The 18,599-nt window shown below is 49.3% G+C and overlaps 1 protein-coding gene across 1 annotated transcript in view; it reads left to right on the plus strand.

The window, feature by feature from the left end:
- LOC138672454 (basement membrane-specific heparan sulfate proteoglycan core protein-like) overlaps positions 1-14,173 on the plus strand; it is a 213,526-nt gene extending 199,353 nt beyond the window's left edge. The window contains exon 11 of the mRNA XM_069760432.1: positions 13,708-14,173. Within this exon, the coding sequence (XP_069616533.1) occupies positions 13,708-13,847 (140 nt within the window). The 3' untranslated portion in view covers positions 13,848-14,173. The remainder of the gene's footprint in view (positions 1-13,707) is intronic.
- Positions 14,174-18,599: the final 4,426 nt, after the last annotated feature.

An 18,599-nucleotide genomic window follows, 5' to 3' on the forward strand; every position in this document is an offset into this window, starting at 1 on the left:
AACATCTCAGATATGTTTCCAAGGTCTGATTGGTTCGTTCGGTCTGGCCATTAGTCTGAGGATGGAAAGCCGAGGAAAAGGATAGGTCAATGCCCATCCTACCACAAAAGGCTCGCCAAAACCTTGAAACAAACTGGGAACCTCTGTCAGAAACAATATTCTCAGGAATGCCATGCAACCGAACCACATGCTGAAAGAACAAAGGCACCAAATCAGAGGAGGAAGGCAATTTAGCCAAGGGCACCAGATGGACCATTTTAGAAAAGCGATCACAGACCACCCAAATGACTGACATCTTTTGAGAAACGGGAAGGTCAGAAATGAAATCCATCGAAATATGTGTCCAAGGCCTCTTTGGGACCGACAAGGGCAAAAGCAACCCACTGGCACGAGAACAGCAGGGCTTAGCCCTAGCACAAATCCCACAGGACTGCACAAAAGTACGTACATCCCGTGACAGAGATGGCCACCAGAAGGATCTAGCCACTAACTCTCTGGTACCAAAGATTCCAGGATGACCAGCCAACACCGAACAATGAAGTTCAGAAATAAGTTTATTAGTCCACCTATCAGGGACGAACAGTTTCTCCGCTGGACAACGATCAGGTTTATGCGCCTGAAATTTTTGCAGCACCCGCCGCAAATCAGGGGAGATGGCAGACACAATGACTCCTTCCTTGAGGATACCCGCTGGCTCAGATAAACCCGGAGAGTCGGGCACAAAACTCCTAGACAGAGCATCCGCCTTCACATTTTTAGAGCCCGGAAGGTACGAAATCACAAAGTCGAAGCGGGCAAAAAATAACGACCAACGGGCCTGTCTAGGATTCAAGCGCTTGGCAGACTCGAGATAAGTCAAGTTCTTATGATCAGTCAATACCACCACGCGATGCTTGGCTCCTTCAAGCCAATGGCGCCATTCCTCGAATGCCCACTTCATGGCCAGCAACTCTCGGTTGCCCACATCATAATTACGCTCAGCGGGCGAAAACTTCCTGGAAAAGAAAGCACATGGTTTCATCACTGAGCAATCAGAACCTCTCTGTGACAAAACCGCCCCTGCTCCAATCTCAGAAGCATCAACCTCGACCTGGAACGGAAGAGAAACATCTGGCTGACACAACACAGGGGCAGAACAAAAACGACGCTTCAACTCCTGAAAAGCTTCCACAGCAGCAGAAGACCAATTAACCAAATCAGCACCCTTCTTGGTCAAATCGGTCAATGGTTTGGCAATGCTAGAAAAATTACAGATGAAGCGACGATAAAAATTAGCAAAGCCCAGGAACTTTTGCAGACTTTTCTGAGATGTCGGCTGAATCCAATCCTGGATGGCTTGGACCTTAACTGGATCCATCTCGATAGTAGAAGGGGTAAAGATGAACCCCAAAAATGAAACTTTCTGCACACCGAAGAGACACTTTGATCCCTTCACAAACAAAGAATTAGCACGCAGGACCTGAAAAACCATTCTGACCTGCTTCACATGAGACTCCCAATCATCTGAGAAGATCAAAATGTCATCCAAGTAAACAATCAGGAATTTATCCAGATACTCACGAAAGATGTCATGCATAAAAGACTGAAACACAGATGGAGCATTGGCAAGTCCGAACGGCATCACTAGATACTCAAAATGACCCTCGGGCGTATTGAATGCAGTTTTCCATTCATCTCCTTGCCTGATTCTCACCAGATTATACGCACCACGAAGATCTATCTTAGTGAACCAACTAGCCCCCTTAATCCAAGCAAACAAGTCAGATAACAATGGCAAGGGATACTGAAATTTAACAGTGATCTTATTAAGAAGGCGGTAATCAATACACGGTCTCAGCGAACCATCCTTCTTGGCTACAAAGAAGAACCCTGCTCCCAGTGGTGATGATGATGGGCGAATATGTCCCTTCTCCAGGGATTCCTTCACATAACTGTGCATAGCGGCGTGTTCGGGCACGGATAAATTAAATAATCGACCTTTAGGGAATTTACTACCAGGAATTAAATTGATAGCACAATCACAATCCCTATGCGGAGGTAGGGCATCGGACTTGGGCTCTTCAAATACATCCTGATAATCAGACAAGAACTCTGGGACCTCAGAAGGGGTGGATGACGAAATTGACAAAAATGGAACATCACCATGTACCCCCTGACAACCCCAGCTGGACACCGACATGGAATTCCAATCCAATACTGGATTATGGGTTTGTAGCCATGGCAACCCCAACACGACCACATCATGCAGATTATGCAACACCAGAAAGCGAATAACTTCCTGATGTGCAGGAGCCATGCACATGGTCAGCTGGGCCCAGTACTGAGGTTTATTCTTGGCCAAAGGTGTAGCATCAATTCCTCTCAATGGAATAGGACACCGCAAAGGCTCCAAGAAAAACCCACAACGCCTAGCATACTCCAAGTCCATCAGATTCAGGGCAGCGCCTGAATCCACAAACGCCATGACAGAAAACGACGACAAAGAGCATATCAGGGTAATGGACAGAAGGAATTTGGACTGTACAGTACCAATGACGGCAGACCTAGCGGACCGCTTAGTGCGCTTAGGACAATCAGAAATAGCATGAGTGGAATCACCACAGTAGAAACACAGCCCATTCAGACGTCTGTATTCTTGCCGTTCAACTCTGGTCATAGTCCTATTGCACTGCATAGGCTCAGGTTTAACCTCAGGCAATACCGCCAAATGGTGCACAGATTTACGCTCGCGCAAGCGTCGACCGATCTGAATGGCCAAAGACAAAGACTCATTCAAACCAACAGGCATAGGAAATCCCACCATGACATCCTTAAGAGCCTCAGAGAGACCCTTTCTGAACAAAGCTGCCAGCGCAGATTCATTCCACTGAGTGAGTACTGACCATTTCCTAAATTTCTGACAATATACTTCTATATCATCCTGACCCTGGCACAAAGCCAGCAAATTTTTCTCAGCCTGATCCACTGAATTAGGCTCATCGTACAGTAATCCGAGCGCCAGGAAAAACGCATCGACACTACTCAATGCAGGGTCTCCTGGCGCAAGAGAAAATGCCCAGTCTTGAGGGTCGCCGCGCAAAAAAGAAATAATAATCAAAACCTGTTGAATAGGATTACCAGAAGAATGAGGTTTCAAGGCCAGAAATAGCTTACAATTATTTTTGAAACTTAGAAACTTAGTTCTATCTCCAAAAAAACAAATCAGGAATAGGAATTCTTGGTTCTAACATAGATTTCTGATCAATAGTATCTTGAATCTTTTGTACATTTATAACGAGATTATCCATTGAAGAGCACAGACTCTGAATATCCATGTCCACACCTGTGTCCAGAAACACCCAAATGTCTAGGGGAAAAAAAAAAGTGAACACAGAGCAGAGAAAAAAAAAAATGGTGTCAGAACTTTTTCTTTCCCTCTATTGAGAATCATTAGACGGCTCCTTGTACTGTTATGTCTGCTAATGAAAGGTGTAATGAAGGCAATCCAGAGACACAGAGTGCCTAGCGATCCGAGCGCACACAGTGATCTGACAAATACCAAAAAACAAAAGAACGAGCTCTGAGACGTGGAAACTCTGTAGACTGCACACCTGATCCTATCCTAAACACAACTAATAGCGGCTGTGGATTGCGCCTAGCAACTACCTATGCAACTCGGCACAGCCTAAGAAACTAGCTAGCCTGAAGATAGAAAAATAGGCCTGACTTACCCCCAGAGAAATACCCCAAAGGAAAAGGCAGCCCCCCACATATAATGACTGTGAGTAAGATGAAAAGACAAAACGTAGGGATGAAATAGATTCAGCAAAGTGGGGCCCGATAATCTTAGACAGAGCGAGGATAGTAAAGCAAACTTTGCAGTCTACAAAAAACCCTAAAGCAAAAACCACGCAAAGGGGGCAAAAAAGACCCACCGTGCCGAACTAACGGCACGGCGGTACACCCTTTGCTTCTCAGAGCTACCAGCAAAACAAAAGACAAGCTGGACAGAAAAAAGCAACAAAATAGCAAAAGCACTTAGCTATACAGAGCAGCAGGTCACAGGAACAATCAGGAGAAGCTCAGATCCAACACTGGAACATTGACAAGGAGCAGGGATAGCAGCATCAGGCGGAGTTAAGTAACGAAGCAGTTAATGAGCTCACCAGAACACCTGAGGAAGGAAGTTCAGAAGCTGCAGTACCACTTGTGACCACAGGAGTGAATTCAGCCACAGAATTCACAACACTCGGCGTATCGATGGACCTTGGGTTCCGCTGACATTCGTCATGGTACATTACATTGATGCTTAACGCTTATTTTCTACTGTGACTTTCCACATCTATTTTTTGTACAGTGCTGGGACAAATGTTGTCGTCCTGGTAAACTTTGCAGTTTTCTGATGTATCTTGTATGTTCCATTTTGAATAATCTTGATTGTACAGCACTCTGTTTTATTATTAATAATGATATATATATTACTAGAATTATGATTATGTGGGGGCCGTATGGTTTTGATAACAATATGCTCCTGGCCTATTGTACAATTAGTATTCCTGCGGATTTACTATTTTACACATCTATATATACAGCGCAGTGCAAAATGCAGGATCAGAGAAAAGGCCGCAGAGCCGGAAGATTCAGACATAGAAGGGTTAATAGGTTTTTATTTATCAGTTACAAAATATCAAATGAATGGAGAGAAGTGTGAATCTCATCAGTGTCTGGTGACTGCCCGTCACCTCCATCATCAGTATCTGGTGACCGCTCGTCTCCGCCATCATCAGTGTTATGTTTGCTAATGACAGGTGTTATGAAGGCAATCCAGAGACACAGTGTGCTTAGCGATCAGAGCGCACACAGTGATCTGACAAATACCCAAAAACAAAAGAACGAGCTCTGAGACGTGGAAACTCTGTAGACTGCACACCTGATCCTATCCTAAACACAACTATAAGCGGCTGTGGATTGCGCCTAACAACTACCTAGGCAACTCGGCACAGCCTAAGAAACTAGCTAGCCTGAAGATAGAAAAATAGGCCTGACTTGCCCCAGAGAAATTCCCCAAAGGAAAAGGCAGCCCCCCCACATATAATGACTGTGAGTAAGATGAAAAGACAAAACGTAGGGATGAAATAGATTCAGCAAAGTGGGGCCCGATATTCTAGGACAGAGCGAGGACAGTAAAGCGAACTTTGCAGTCTACAAAAAACCCTAAAGCAAAAACCACGCAAAGGGGGTAAAAAAGACCCACCGTGCCGAACTAACGGCACGGCGGTACACCCTTTGCGTCTCAGAGCTTCCAGCAAAACAAAAGACAAGCTGGACAGAAAAAAAGCAACAAAATAGCAAAAGGCACTTAGCTATACAGAGCAGCAGGTCACAGGAACAATCAGGAGAAGCTCAGATCCAACACTGAAACATTGACAAGGAGCAAGGATAGCAGCATCAGGCGGAGTTAAGTAACGAAGCAGTTAACGAGCTCACCAGAACACCTGAGGGAGGAAGCTCAGAAGCTGCAGTACCACTTGTGACCACAGGAGTGAATTCAGCCACAGAATTCACAACAGTACCCCCCCTTGAGGAGGGGTCACCGAACCCTCACCAGAGCCCCCAGGCCGACCAGGATGAGCCGCATGAAAGGCACGAACAAGATCGGGAGCATGAACATCAGAGGCAAAAACCCAGGAATTATCTTCCTGAGCATAACCCTTCCATTTAACCAGATACTGGAGTTTCCGTCTAGAAACACGAGAATCCAAAATCTTCTCCACAATATACTCCAATTCCCCCTCCACCAAAACCGGGGCAGGAGGCTCAACAGATGGAACCATAGGTGCCACGTATCTCCGCAACAACGACCTATGGAATACATTATGTATGGAAAAGGAGTCTGGGAGGGTCAAACGAAAAGACACAGGATTGAGAACCTCAGAAATCCTATACGGACCAATAAAACGAGGTTTAAATTTAGGAGAGGAAACCTTCATAGGAATATGACGAGAAGATAACCAAACCAGATCCCCAACACGAAGTCGGGGACCCACACGGCGTCTGCGATTAGCGAAAAGTTGAGCCTTTTCCTGGGACAAGGTCAAATTGTCCACTACCTGAGTCCAGATCTGCTGCAACCTGTCCACCACAGAATCCACACCAGGACAGTCCGAAGACTCAACCTGTCCTGAAGAGAAACGAGGATGGAACCCAGAATTGCAAAAAAATGGAGAAACCAAGGTAGCCGAGCTGGCCCGATTATTAAGGGCGAACTCAGCCAACGGCAAAAAGGACACCCAATCATCCTGGTCAGCAGAAACAAAACATCTCAGATATGTTTCCAAGGTCTGATTGGTTCGTTCGGTCTGGCCATTAGTCTGAGGATGGAAAGCCGAGGAAAAGGATAGGTCAATGCCCATCCTACCACAAAAGGCTCGCCAAAACCTTGAAACAAACTGGGAACCTCTGTCAGAAACAATATTCTCAGGAATGCCATGCAACCGAACCACATGCTGAAAGAACAAAGGTACCAAATCAGAGGAGGAAGGCAATTTAGCCAAGGGCACCAGATGGACCATTTTAGAAAAGCGATCACAGACCACCCAAATGACTGACATTTTTTGAGAAACGGGAAGGTCAGAAATGAAATCCATCGAAATATGTGTCCAAGGCCTCTTTGGGACCGGCAAGGGCAAAAGCAACCCACTGGCACGAGAACAGCAGGGCTTAGCCCTAGCACAAATCCCACAGGACTGCACAAAAGTACGTACATCCCGTGACAGAGACGGCCACCAGAAGGATCTAGCCACTAACTCTCTGGTGCCAAAGATTCCAGGATGACCAGCCAACACCGAACAATGAAGTTCAGAGATAAGTTTATTAGTCCACCTATCAGGGACGAACAGTTTCTCCGGTGGACAACGATCAGGTTTATTCGCCTGAAATTTTTGCAGCACCTGCCGCAAATCAGGGGAGATGGCAGACACAATGACTCCTTCCTTGAGGATACCCGCTGGCTCAGATAAACCCGGAGAGTCGGGCACAAAACTCCTAGACAGAGCATCCGCCTTCACATTTTTAGAGCCCGGAAGGTACGAAATCACAAAGTCGAAGCGGGCAAAAAATAACGACCAACGGGCCTGTCTAGGATTCAAGCGCTTGGCAGACTCGAGATAAGTCAAGTTCTTATGATCAGTCAATACCACCACGCGATGCTTAGCTCCTTCAAGCCAATGGCGCCACTCCTCGAATGCCCACTTCATGGCCAGCAACTCTCGGTTGCCCACATCATAATTACGCTCAGCGGGCGAAAACTTCCTGGAAAAGAAAGCACATGGTTTCATCACTGAGGAATCAGAATCTCTCTGTGACAAAACCGCCCCTGCTCCAATCTCAAAAGCATCAACCTCGACCTGGAACGGAAGAGAAACATCTGGCTGACACAACACAGGGGCAGAACGAAAACGACGCTTCAACTCCTGAAAAGCTTCCACAGCAGCAGAAGACCAATTAACCAAATCAGCACCCTTCTTGGTCAAATCGGTCAATGGTTTGGCAATGCTAGAAAAATTACAGATGAAGCGACGATAAAAATTAGCAAAGCCCAGGAACTTTTGCAGACTTTTCAGAGATGTAGGCTGAATCCAATCCTGGATGGCTTGGACCTTAACTGGATCCATCTCGATAGTAGAAGGGGTAAAGATGAACCCCAAAAATGAAACTTTCTGCACACCGAAGAGACACTTTGATCCCTTCACAAACAAAGAATTAGCACGCAGGACCTGAAAAACCATTCTGACCTGCTTCACATGAGACTCCCAATCATCTGAGAAGATCAAAATGTCATCCAAGTAAACAATCAGGAATTTATCCAGATACTCACGGAAGATGTCATGCATAAAAGACTGAAACACAGATGGAGCATTGGCAAGTCCGAACGGCATCACTAGATACTCAAAATGACCCTCGGGCGTATTGAATGCAGTTTTCCATTCATCTCCTTGCCTGATTCTCACCAGATTATACGCACCACGAAGATCTATCTTAGTGAACCAACTAGCCCCCTTAATCCGAGCAAACAAGTCAGATAACAATGGCAAGGGATACTGAAATTTAACAGTAACCATAGGCATGTACGTGAATAGGCATCACATAGCATACCTATAATCATAGAAAATATATGTTCAGATAGATTACATCATAAAAGTGAGGCTCCTTGTACTGTTATGTTTGCTAATGACAGGTGTTATGAAGGCAATCCAGAGACACAGTGTGCTTAGCGATCAGAGCGCACACAGTGATCTGACAAATACCCAAAAACACAAGAACGAGCTCTGAGACGTGGAAACTCTGTAGACTGCACACCTAATCCTATCCTAAACACAACTAAAAGCGGCTGTGGATTGCGCCTAACAACTATCTAGGCAACTCGGCACAGCCTAAGAAACTAGCTAGCCTGAAGATAGAAAAATAGGCCTGACTTGCCCCAGAGAAATTCCCCAAAGGAAAAGGCAGCCCCCCACATATAATGACTGTGAGTAAGATGAAAAGACAAAACGTAGGGATGAAATAGATTCAGCAAAGTGGGGCCCGATATTCTAGGACAGAGCGAGGACAGTAAAGCGAACTTTGCAGTCTACAAAAAACCCTAAAGCAAAAACCACGCAAAGGGGGCAAAAAAGACCCACCGTGCCGGACTAACGGCACGGCGGTACACCATTTGCGTCTCAGAGCTTCCAGCAAAACAAAAGACAAGCTGGACAGAAAAAAAGGAACAAAATAGCAAAAGGCACTTAGCTATACAGAGCAGCAGGTCACAGGAACAATCAGGAGAAGCTCAGATCCAACACTGAAACATTGACAAGGAGCAAGGATAGCAGCATCAGGCGGAGTTAAGTAACGAAGCAGTTAACGAGCTCACCAGAACACCTGAGGGAGGAAGCTCAGAAGCTGCAGTACCACTTGTGACCACAGGAGTGAATTCAGCCACAGAATTCACAACACATCAGTATCTGGTGACCGCCCGTCACCTCCATCATCAGTATCTGTTGACCGCCCGTCTCCTCCATCATCAGTATCTGGTGACCGCCCGTCTCCTCCATCATCAGTATCTGGTGACTGCCCGTCCCCTCCATCATCAGTATCTGGTGACTGCCCGTCCCCTCCATCATCAGTATCTGGTGACTGCCCGTCACCTCCATCATCAGTATCTGGTGACCGCTCGTCTCCGCCATCATCAGTATCTGGTGACCGCCCGTCACCTCCATCATCAGTATCTGGTGACCGCCCGTCTCCTCCATCATCAGTATCTGGTGACCGCCCGTCTCCTCCATCATCAGTATCTGGTCACTGCCCGTCTCCTCCATCATCAGTATCTGGTGACCGCCCGTCCCCTCCATCATCAGTATCTGCTGACCGCCCGTCCCCTCCATCATCAGTATCTGCTGACCGCCCGTCCCCTCCATCATCAGTGTCTGGTGACCGTCCGTCCCCTCCATCATCAGTATCTGGTGACCGCCCGTCTCCTCCATCATCAGTATCTGGTGACCGCCTGTCACCTCCATCATCAGTATCTGGTGACCACCCGTCTCCTCCATCATCAGTATCTGGTGACCGCCCGTCACCTCCATCATCAGTATCTGGTGACCACCCGTCTCCTCCATCATCAGTATCTGGTGACCGCCCGTCTCCTCCATCATCAGTATCTGGTGACCGCCTGTCACCTCCATCATCAGTATCTGGTGACCGCCTGTCCCCTCCATCATCAGTATCTGGTGACCGCCCGTCTCCTCCATCATCAGTATCTGGTGACCGCCCGTCTCCTCCATCATCAGTATCTGGTGACCGCCCGTCTCCTCCATCATCAGTATCTGGTGACCGCCTGTCACCTCCATCATCAGTATCTGGTGACCGCCCGTCACCTCCATCATCAGTATCTGGTGACCGCCCGTCACCTCCATCATCAGTATCTGGTGACCGCCCGTCCCCTCCATCATCAGTATCTGGTGACCGCCCGTCTCCTCCATCATCAGTATCTGGTGACCGCCCGTCTCCTCCATCATCAGTATCTGGTGACCGCCCGTCTCCTCCATCATCAGTATCTGGTGACCGCCCGTCCCCTCCATCATCAGTATCTGGTGACCGCCCGTCCCCTCCATCATCAGTATCTGGTGACTGCACGTCTCCTCCATCATCAGTATCTGGTGACCGCCTGTCACCTCCATCATCAGTATCTGGTGACCTCCGGTCTCCTCCATCATCAGTATCTGATGAACGCCCGTCCCCTCCATCATCAGTATCTGGTGACCGCCTGTCTCCTCCATCATCAGTATCTGGTGAACGCCCGTCCCCTCCATCATCAGTATCTGGTGAACGCCCGTCCCCTCCATCATCAGTATCTGGTGACTGCCCATCACCTCCATCATCAGTATCTGTGACCGCCCGTCTCCTCCATCATCAGTATCTGGTGACCGCCTGTCTCCTCCATCATCAGTATCTGGTGACCGCCCGTCACCTCCATCATCAGTATCTGGTGACCGCCCGTCCCCTCCATCGTCAGAATCTGGTGACCGCCCGTCTCCTCCATCATCAGTATCTGGTGACCGCTCGTCCCCTCCATCATCAGTATCTGGTGACCGCTCGTCCCCTCCATCATCAGTATCTGGTGACCGCCCGTCCCCTCCATCATCAGTATCTGGTGACCACCCGTCTCCTCCATCATCAGTATCTGGTGACCGCCCGTCTCCTCCATCATCAGTATCTGGTGACCGCCTGTCACCTCCATCATCAGTATCTGGTGACCGCCTGTCCCCTCCATCATCAGTATCTGGTGACCGCCCGTCTCCTCCATCATCAGTATCTGGTGACCGCCCGTCTCCTCCATCATCAGTATCTGGTGACCGCCCGTCTCCTCCATCATCAGTATCTGGTGACCGCCTGTCACCTCCATCATCAGTATCTGGTGACCGCCCGTCACCTCCATCATCAGTATCTGGTGACCGCCCGTCACCTCCATCATCAGTATCTGGTGACCGCCCGTCCCCTCCATCATCAGTATCTGGTGACCGCCCGTCTCCTCCATCATCAGTATCTGGTGACCGCCCATCTCCTCCATCATCAGTATCTGGTGACCGCCCGTCTCCTCCATCATCAGTATCTGGTGACCGCCCGTCCCCTCCATCATCAGTATCTGGTGACCGCCCGTCCCCTCCATCATCAGTATCTGGTGACTGCACGTCTCCTCCATCATCAGTATCTGGTGACCGCCTGTCACCTCCATCATCAGTATCTGGTCACTGCCCGTCTCCTCCATCATCAGTATCTGGTGACCGCACGTCTCCTCCATCATCAGTATCTGGTGAACGCCCGTCCCCTCCATCATCAGTATCTGGTGAACGCCCGTCCCCTCCATCATCAGTATCTGGTGACTGCCCATCACCTCCATCATCAGTATCTGTGACCGCCCGTCTCCTCCATCATCAGTATCTGGTGACCGCCCGTCTCCTCCATCATCAGTATCTGGTGACCGCCCGTCTCCTCCATCATCAGTATCTGGTGACCGCCCGTCCCCTCCATCATCAGTATCTGGTGACCTCCGGTCTCCTCCATCATCAGTATCTGATGAACGCCCGTCCCCTCCATCATCAGTATCTGGTGACCGCCCGTCTCCTCCATCATCAGTATCTAGTGACCGCCTGTCTCCTCCATCATCAGTATCTGGTGACCTCCCGTCCCCTCCATCATCAGTATCTGGTGACCGCCCGTCTCCTCCATCATCAGTATCTGGTGACCGCCTGTCTCCTCCATCATCAGTATCTGGTGACCGCCTGTCTCCTCCATCATCAGTATCTGGTGACCTCCCGTCACCTCCATCATCAGTATCTGATGAACGCCCGTCCCCTCCATCATCAGTATCTGGTGACCGCCCGTCTCCTCCATCATCAGTATCTGGTGACCGCCCGTCTCCTCCATCATCAGTATCTGGTGACCGCCCGTCTCCTCCATCATCAGTATCTGGTGACCGCCCATCACCTCCATCATCAGTATCTGGTGACCGCCCGTCCCCTCCATCATCAGTATCTGGTGACCGCCTGTCTCCTCCATCATCAGTATCTGGTGACCGCCCGTCACCTCCATCATCAGTATCTGGTGACCGCCTGTCTCCTCCATCATCAGTATCTGGTGACCGCCCGTCACCTCCATCATCAGTATCTGGTGACCGCCTGTCTCCTCCATCATCAGTATCTGGTGACCGCCCGTCACCTCCATCATCTGACGTCACCTCCATCATCAGTATCTGGTGACCGCCCGTCACCTCCATCATCAGTATCTGGTGACCGCCCGTCTCCTCCATCATCAGTATCTGGTGACCGCCCGCCTCCTCCATCATCAGTATCTGGTGACCGCCCGTCCCCTCCATCATCAGTATCTGGTGACCGCCCGTCTTCTCCATCATCAGTATCTGGTGACCGCCCATCTCCTCCATCATCAGTATCTGGTGACCGCCCGTCTCCTCCATCATCAGTATCTGGTGACCGCCCGTCTCCTCCATCATCAGTATCTGGTGACCGCCCGTCTCCTCCATCATCAGTATCTGGTGACCGCCCGCCTCCTCCATCATCAGTATCTGGTGACCGCCCGTCACCTCCATCATCAGTATCTGGTGACCGCCCGTCACCTCCATCATCAGTATCTGGTGACCGCCCGTCACCTCCATCATCAGTATCTGGTGACCGCCCGTCTCCTCTATCATCAGTATCTGGTGACCGCCCGTCTCCTCCATCATCAGTATCTGGTGACCGCCCGTCACCTCCATCATCAGTATCTGGTGACCGCCCGTCACCTCCATCATCTGACGTCACCTCCATCATCATCGAGTGACTTCTCGTCACTTGTACACAGGTTATGGAGGGTCTCGGCAGGAGGTTGTAGCAAACATCTTGGAGAACTTCCCCCAGATCTTCTGTGTATGAGGCTTGTGCGGATCCTTCTGTCTTCTCATGTGATCACAGAGCGGATGATGGGAGATCAGGGCTCCAGGACCGGATCATCACCCTCCTTTTTCCTTTCTACCCAGATAATTCTTCTCTTTTCTCTGCTCTGTGTGGAAGCGGGAAGTCTCTAGTCCCAGCATTCATCATCCCCTCCTCCTGACCCAGCTGCTCCCTTCTCCCCTGACTTTTGCGGTGACTCATGACTCATGCAGTGACCTCCTGCTTCTACATAGAGCACAGAAGGATTCAGCTCGTCAGTCTTTCCTCACGTGACGTCCTAGACCTCATGGAGAATCATCTGTGTAGTGAAATGTTCCCTTTATCATTTATGACACAAATAAATCGTCCATTTCAGGTTTTCACATTCTCCATATTTTTACAGTGAAGCTCACCTGTGAGATGATAATTAGTGATGAGGGAGTGTACTCCTTGCTTGGATTTTCCTGAGCACGCTGGGGTGACCTCCGAGTATTTCGTTTTTGTCACCTCAGCTGACTGATTTACTGCTACTAACCAGGCTGAGTACACGTGGGGGTTGCCTGGTTGCTAGGGAATCCCCACATGTGTTCAGCCTGGCTAGTAGCTGTAAACCATTCAGCTGAAGTGACAACAACTAAATCTCCAAACACTAACAAATACTCGGAGATCACCGAGCAACGAGCACACTCGCTCCTCACTAATGATAATGTGACTTGTGCCTGACTCGGCTCCTCCTGATGGCTGCCTCTCCTCCTCTCCCCAGGTCCGTGCCATGTCCGCAGCGTCACCGCCACTCGTCACAGGAAGGAGTTACAGATGGGAAAAGATGTTCCGCCCACGAGCAGCGTCCCTGATAATGGCGCATGTGGGGGAAGTTACACTGTAAGGTCCGACACAGAATGACTTCCCTGCCTGGGAGGTGAGCAGGGACCGGCTCCATCACGGCTGCATGATACGTTAACCCCTTCACTCACCGGCAACTTTTTTATTCCTTAATTGCTTTCAGTTTTTCCATCACTTCCTCCAAGAGCTGTAACTTTATTTTCTTTTCACTTCGGATCAGACTTGTTATATTCAGGACGAGTTGTAGTCTTGAATGACTCCATTATTTTGCTGTAAAATGTAACGAAAAAGTGGAGGAAGATTTCAGATGTGGTGAAATGGCAGAAAGAGGTGGCTCCTCATTGTTCTTGGGATGTTACGGCGGTCACAGTGCGGTAATAATGACCTGGATAAACGAGTCTTCCCGTCAGTGCGGTAATAATGACCTGGATACACGAGTCTTCCCGTCAATGGGTAATAATGACCTGGATACACGAGTCTTCTCGTCAATGGGTAATAATGACCTGGATACACGCGTCTTCTCGTCAATGGGTAATAATGACCTGGATACACGAGTCTTCCCGACGGTGCGGTAATAATGACCTGGATACACGAGTCTTCCCGTCAGTGGGTAATAATGACCTGGACACACGAGTCTTCCCGTCAGTGTGGTAATAATGACCTGGATACACGAGTCTTCCCATCGGTGCGGTAATAATGACCTGGATACACGAGTCTTCCCGTCAGTGCGGTAATAATGACCTGGATACACGAGTCTTCCCGTCAGTGCGGTAATAATGACCTGGATACACGAGTCTTCCCGTCAGTGCGGTAATAATGACCTGGATACACGAGTCTTCCCGTCGGTGCGGTAATAATGACCTGGATACACGAGTCTTCCCGTCAGTGCGGTAATAATGACCTGGATACACGAGTCTTCCCGTCAGTGCGGTAATAATGACCTGGATACACGAGTCTTCCCGTCAGTGCGGTAATAATGACCTGGATACACGCGTCTTCCCGTCAGTGCGGTAATAATGACCTGGATACACGAGTCTTCCCGTCAGTGCGGTAATAATGACCTGGATACACGAGTCTTCCCGTCAGTGGGTAATAATGACCTGGATACACGAGTCTTCCCGTCAGTGCGGTAATAATGACCTGGATACACGAGTCTTCCCGTCGGTGCGGTAATAATGACCTGGATACACGAGTCTTCCCGTCGGTGCGGTAATAATGACCTGGATACACGAGTCTTCCCGTCAGTGGGTAATAATGACCTGGATACACGAGTCTTCCCGTCAGTGGGTAATAATGACCTGGATACACGAGTCTTCCCGTCGGTGCGGTAATAATGACCTGGATACACGAGTCTTCCCGTCAGTGCGGTAATAATGACCTGGATACACGAGTCTTCCCGTCAGTGGGTAATAATGACCTGGACACACGAGTCTTCCCGTCAGTGGGTAATAATGACCTGGACACACGAGTCTTCCCGTCAGTGGGTAATAATGACCTGGATACACGAGTCTTCCCGTCGGTGCGGTAATAATGACCTGGATACACGAGTCTTCCCGTCAGTGTGGTAATAATGACCTGGATACACGAGTCTTCCCGTCAGTGCGGTAATAATGACCTGGATACACGAGTCTTCCCGTCAGTGGGTAATAATGTCCTGGATACACGAGTCTTCCCGTCAGTGGGTAATAATGACCTGGATACACGAGTCTTCCCGTCGGTTCGGTAATAATGACCTGGATACACGAGTCTTCCCGTCAGTGGGTAATAATGACCTGGATACACGAGTCTTCCCGTCGGTGCGGTAATAATGACCTGGATACACGAGTCTTCCCGTCAGTGCGGTAATAATGACCTGGATACACGAGTCTTCCCGTCAGTGCGGTAATAATGACCTGGATACACAAGTCTTCCCGTCAGTGGGTAATAATGACCTGGATACACGAGTCTTCCCGTCGGTGCGGTAATAATGACCTGGATACACGAGTCTTCCCGTCAGTGCGGTAATAATGACCTGGATACACGAGTCTTCCCGTCAGTGCGGTAATAATGACCTGGATACACGAGTCTTCCCGTCAGTGGGTAATAATGACCTGGATACACGAGTCTTCCCGTCAGTGGGTAATAATGACCTGGATACACGAATCTTCCCGTCAGTGGGTAATAATGTCCTGGATACACGAGTCTTCCCGTCGGTGCGGTAATAATGACCTGGATACACGAGTCTTCCCGTCAGTGCGGTAATAATGACCTGGATACACGAGTCTTCCCGTCAGTGGGTAATAATGACCTGGATACACGAGTCTTCCCGTCGGTGCGGTAATAATGACCTGGATACACGAGTCTTCCCGTCAGTGGGTAATAATGACCTGGATACACGCGTCTTCCCGTCAGTGCGGTAATAATGACCTGGATACACGAGTCTTCCCGTCAGTGCGGTAATAATGACCTGGATACACAAGTCTTCCCGTCAGTGGGTAATAATGACCTGGATACACGAGTCTTCCCGTCAGTGGGTAATAATGACCTGGATACACGCGTCTTCCCGTCAGTGCGGTAATAATGACCTGGATACACGAGTCTTCCCGTCAGTGGGTAATAATGACCTGGATACACGAGTCTTCCCGTCGGTGCGGTAATAATGACCTGGATACACGCGTCTTCCCGTCAGTGCGGTAATAATGACCTGGATACACGAGTCTTCCCGTCGGTGGGTAATAATGACCTGGATACACGAGTCTTCCCGTCAGTGCGGTAATAATGACCTGGATACACGAGTCTTCCCGTCGGTGCGGTAATAATGACCTGGATACACGAGTCTTCCCGTCAGTGCGGTAATAATGACCTGGATACACGAGTCTTCCCGTCAGTGGGTAATAATGACCTGGATACACGAGTCTTCCCGTCAGTGGGTAATAATGACCTGGATACACGAGTCTTCCCGTCGGTGCGGTAATAATGACCTGGATACACGCGTCTTCCCGTCAGTGCGGTAATAATGACCTGGATACACGAGTCTTCCCGTCAGTGGGTAATAATGACCTGGATACACGAGTCTTCCCGTCAGTGGGTAATAATGACCTGGATACACGCGTCTTCCCGTCAGTGCGGTAATAATGACCTGGATACACGAGTCTTCCCGTCAGTGGGTAATAATGACCTGGATACACGAGTCTTCCCGTCGGTGCGGTAATAATGACCTGGATACACGAGTCTTCCCGTCAGTGGGTAATAATGACCTGGATACACGAGTCTTCCCGTCGGTGCGGTAATAATGACCTGGATACACGAGTCTTCCCGTCGGTGCGGTAATAATGACCTGGATACACGAGTCTTCCCGTCGGTGCGGTAATAATGACCTGGATACACAAGTCTTCCCGTCAGTGGGTAATAATGACCTGGATACACGCGTCTTCCCGTCAGTGGGTAATAATGACCTGGATACACGAGTCTTCCCGTCGGTGCGGTAATAATGACCTGGATACACGAGTCTTCCCGTCAGTGCGGTAATAATGACCTGGATACACGAGTCTTCCCGTCGGTGCGGTAATAATGACCTGGATACACAAGTCTTCCCGTCAGTGGGTAATAATGACCTGGATACACGAGTCTTCCCGTCAGTGGGTAATAATGACCTGGATACACGAGTCTTCCCGTCGGTGCGGTAATAATGACCTGGATACACGAGTCTTCCCGTCAGTGCGGTAATAATGACCTGGATACACGAGTCTTCCCGTCGGTGCGGTAATAATGACCTGGATACACAAGTCTTCCCGTCAGTGGGTAATAATGACCTGGATACACGAGTCTTCCCGTCAGTGGGTAATAATGACCTGGATACACGCGTCTTCCCGTCAGTGCGGTAATAATGACCTGGATACACGAGTCTTCCCGTCAGTGGGTAATAATGACCTGGATACACGAGTCTTCCCGTCGGTGCGGTAATAATGACCTGGATACACGAGTCTTCCCGTCGGTGCGGTAATAATGACCTGGATACATGAGTCTTCCCGTCAGTGGGTAATAATGACCTGGATACACGAGTCTTCCCGTCGGTGCGGTAATAATGACCTGGATACACGAGTCTTCCCGTCGGTGCGGTAATAATGACCTGGATACACGAGTCTTCCCGTCGGTGCGGTAATAATGACCTGGATACACGAGTCTTCCCGTCAGTGCGGTAATAATGACCTGGATACACGAGTCTTCCCGTCGGTGCGGTAATAATGACCTGGATACACGAGTCTTCCCGTCAGTGCGGTAATAATGACCTGGATACACGAGTCTTCCCGTCAGTGGGTAATAATGACCTGGATACACGAGTCTTCCCGTCAGTGGGTAATAATGACCTGGATACACGAGTCTTCCCGTCAGTGGGTAATAATGACCTGGATACACGCGTCTTCCCGTCAGTGCGGTAATAATGACCTGGATACACGAGTCTTCCCGTCAGTGGGTACTAATGACCTGGATACACGAGTCTTCCCGTCGGTGCGGTAATAATGACCTGGATACACGAGTCTTCCCGTCGGTGCGGTAATAATGACCTGGATACACGAGTCTTCCCGTCAGTGCGGTAATAATGACCTGGATACACGAGTCTTCCCGTCAGTGGGTAATAATGACCTGGATACACGAGTCTTCCCGTCGGTGCGGTAATAATGACCTGGATACACGAGTCTTCCCGTCAGTGCGGTAATAATGACCTGGATACACGAGTCTTCCCGTCGGTGCGGTAATAATGACCTGGATACACAAGTCTTCCCGTCAGTGGGTAATAATGACCTGGATACACGAGTCTTCCCGTCAGTGGGT

The sequence above is a fragment of the Ranitomeya imitator genome, chromosome 3 (genome assembly GCF_032444005.1).
Source record: "Ranitomeya imitator isolate aRanImi1 chromosome 3, aRanImi1.pri, whole genome shotgun sequence".
NCBI lineage: Eukaryota > Metazoa > Chordata > Amphibia > Anura > Dendrobatidae > Ranitomeya > Ranitomeya imitator.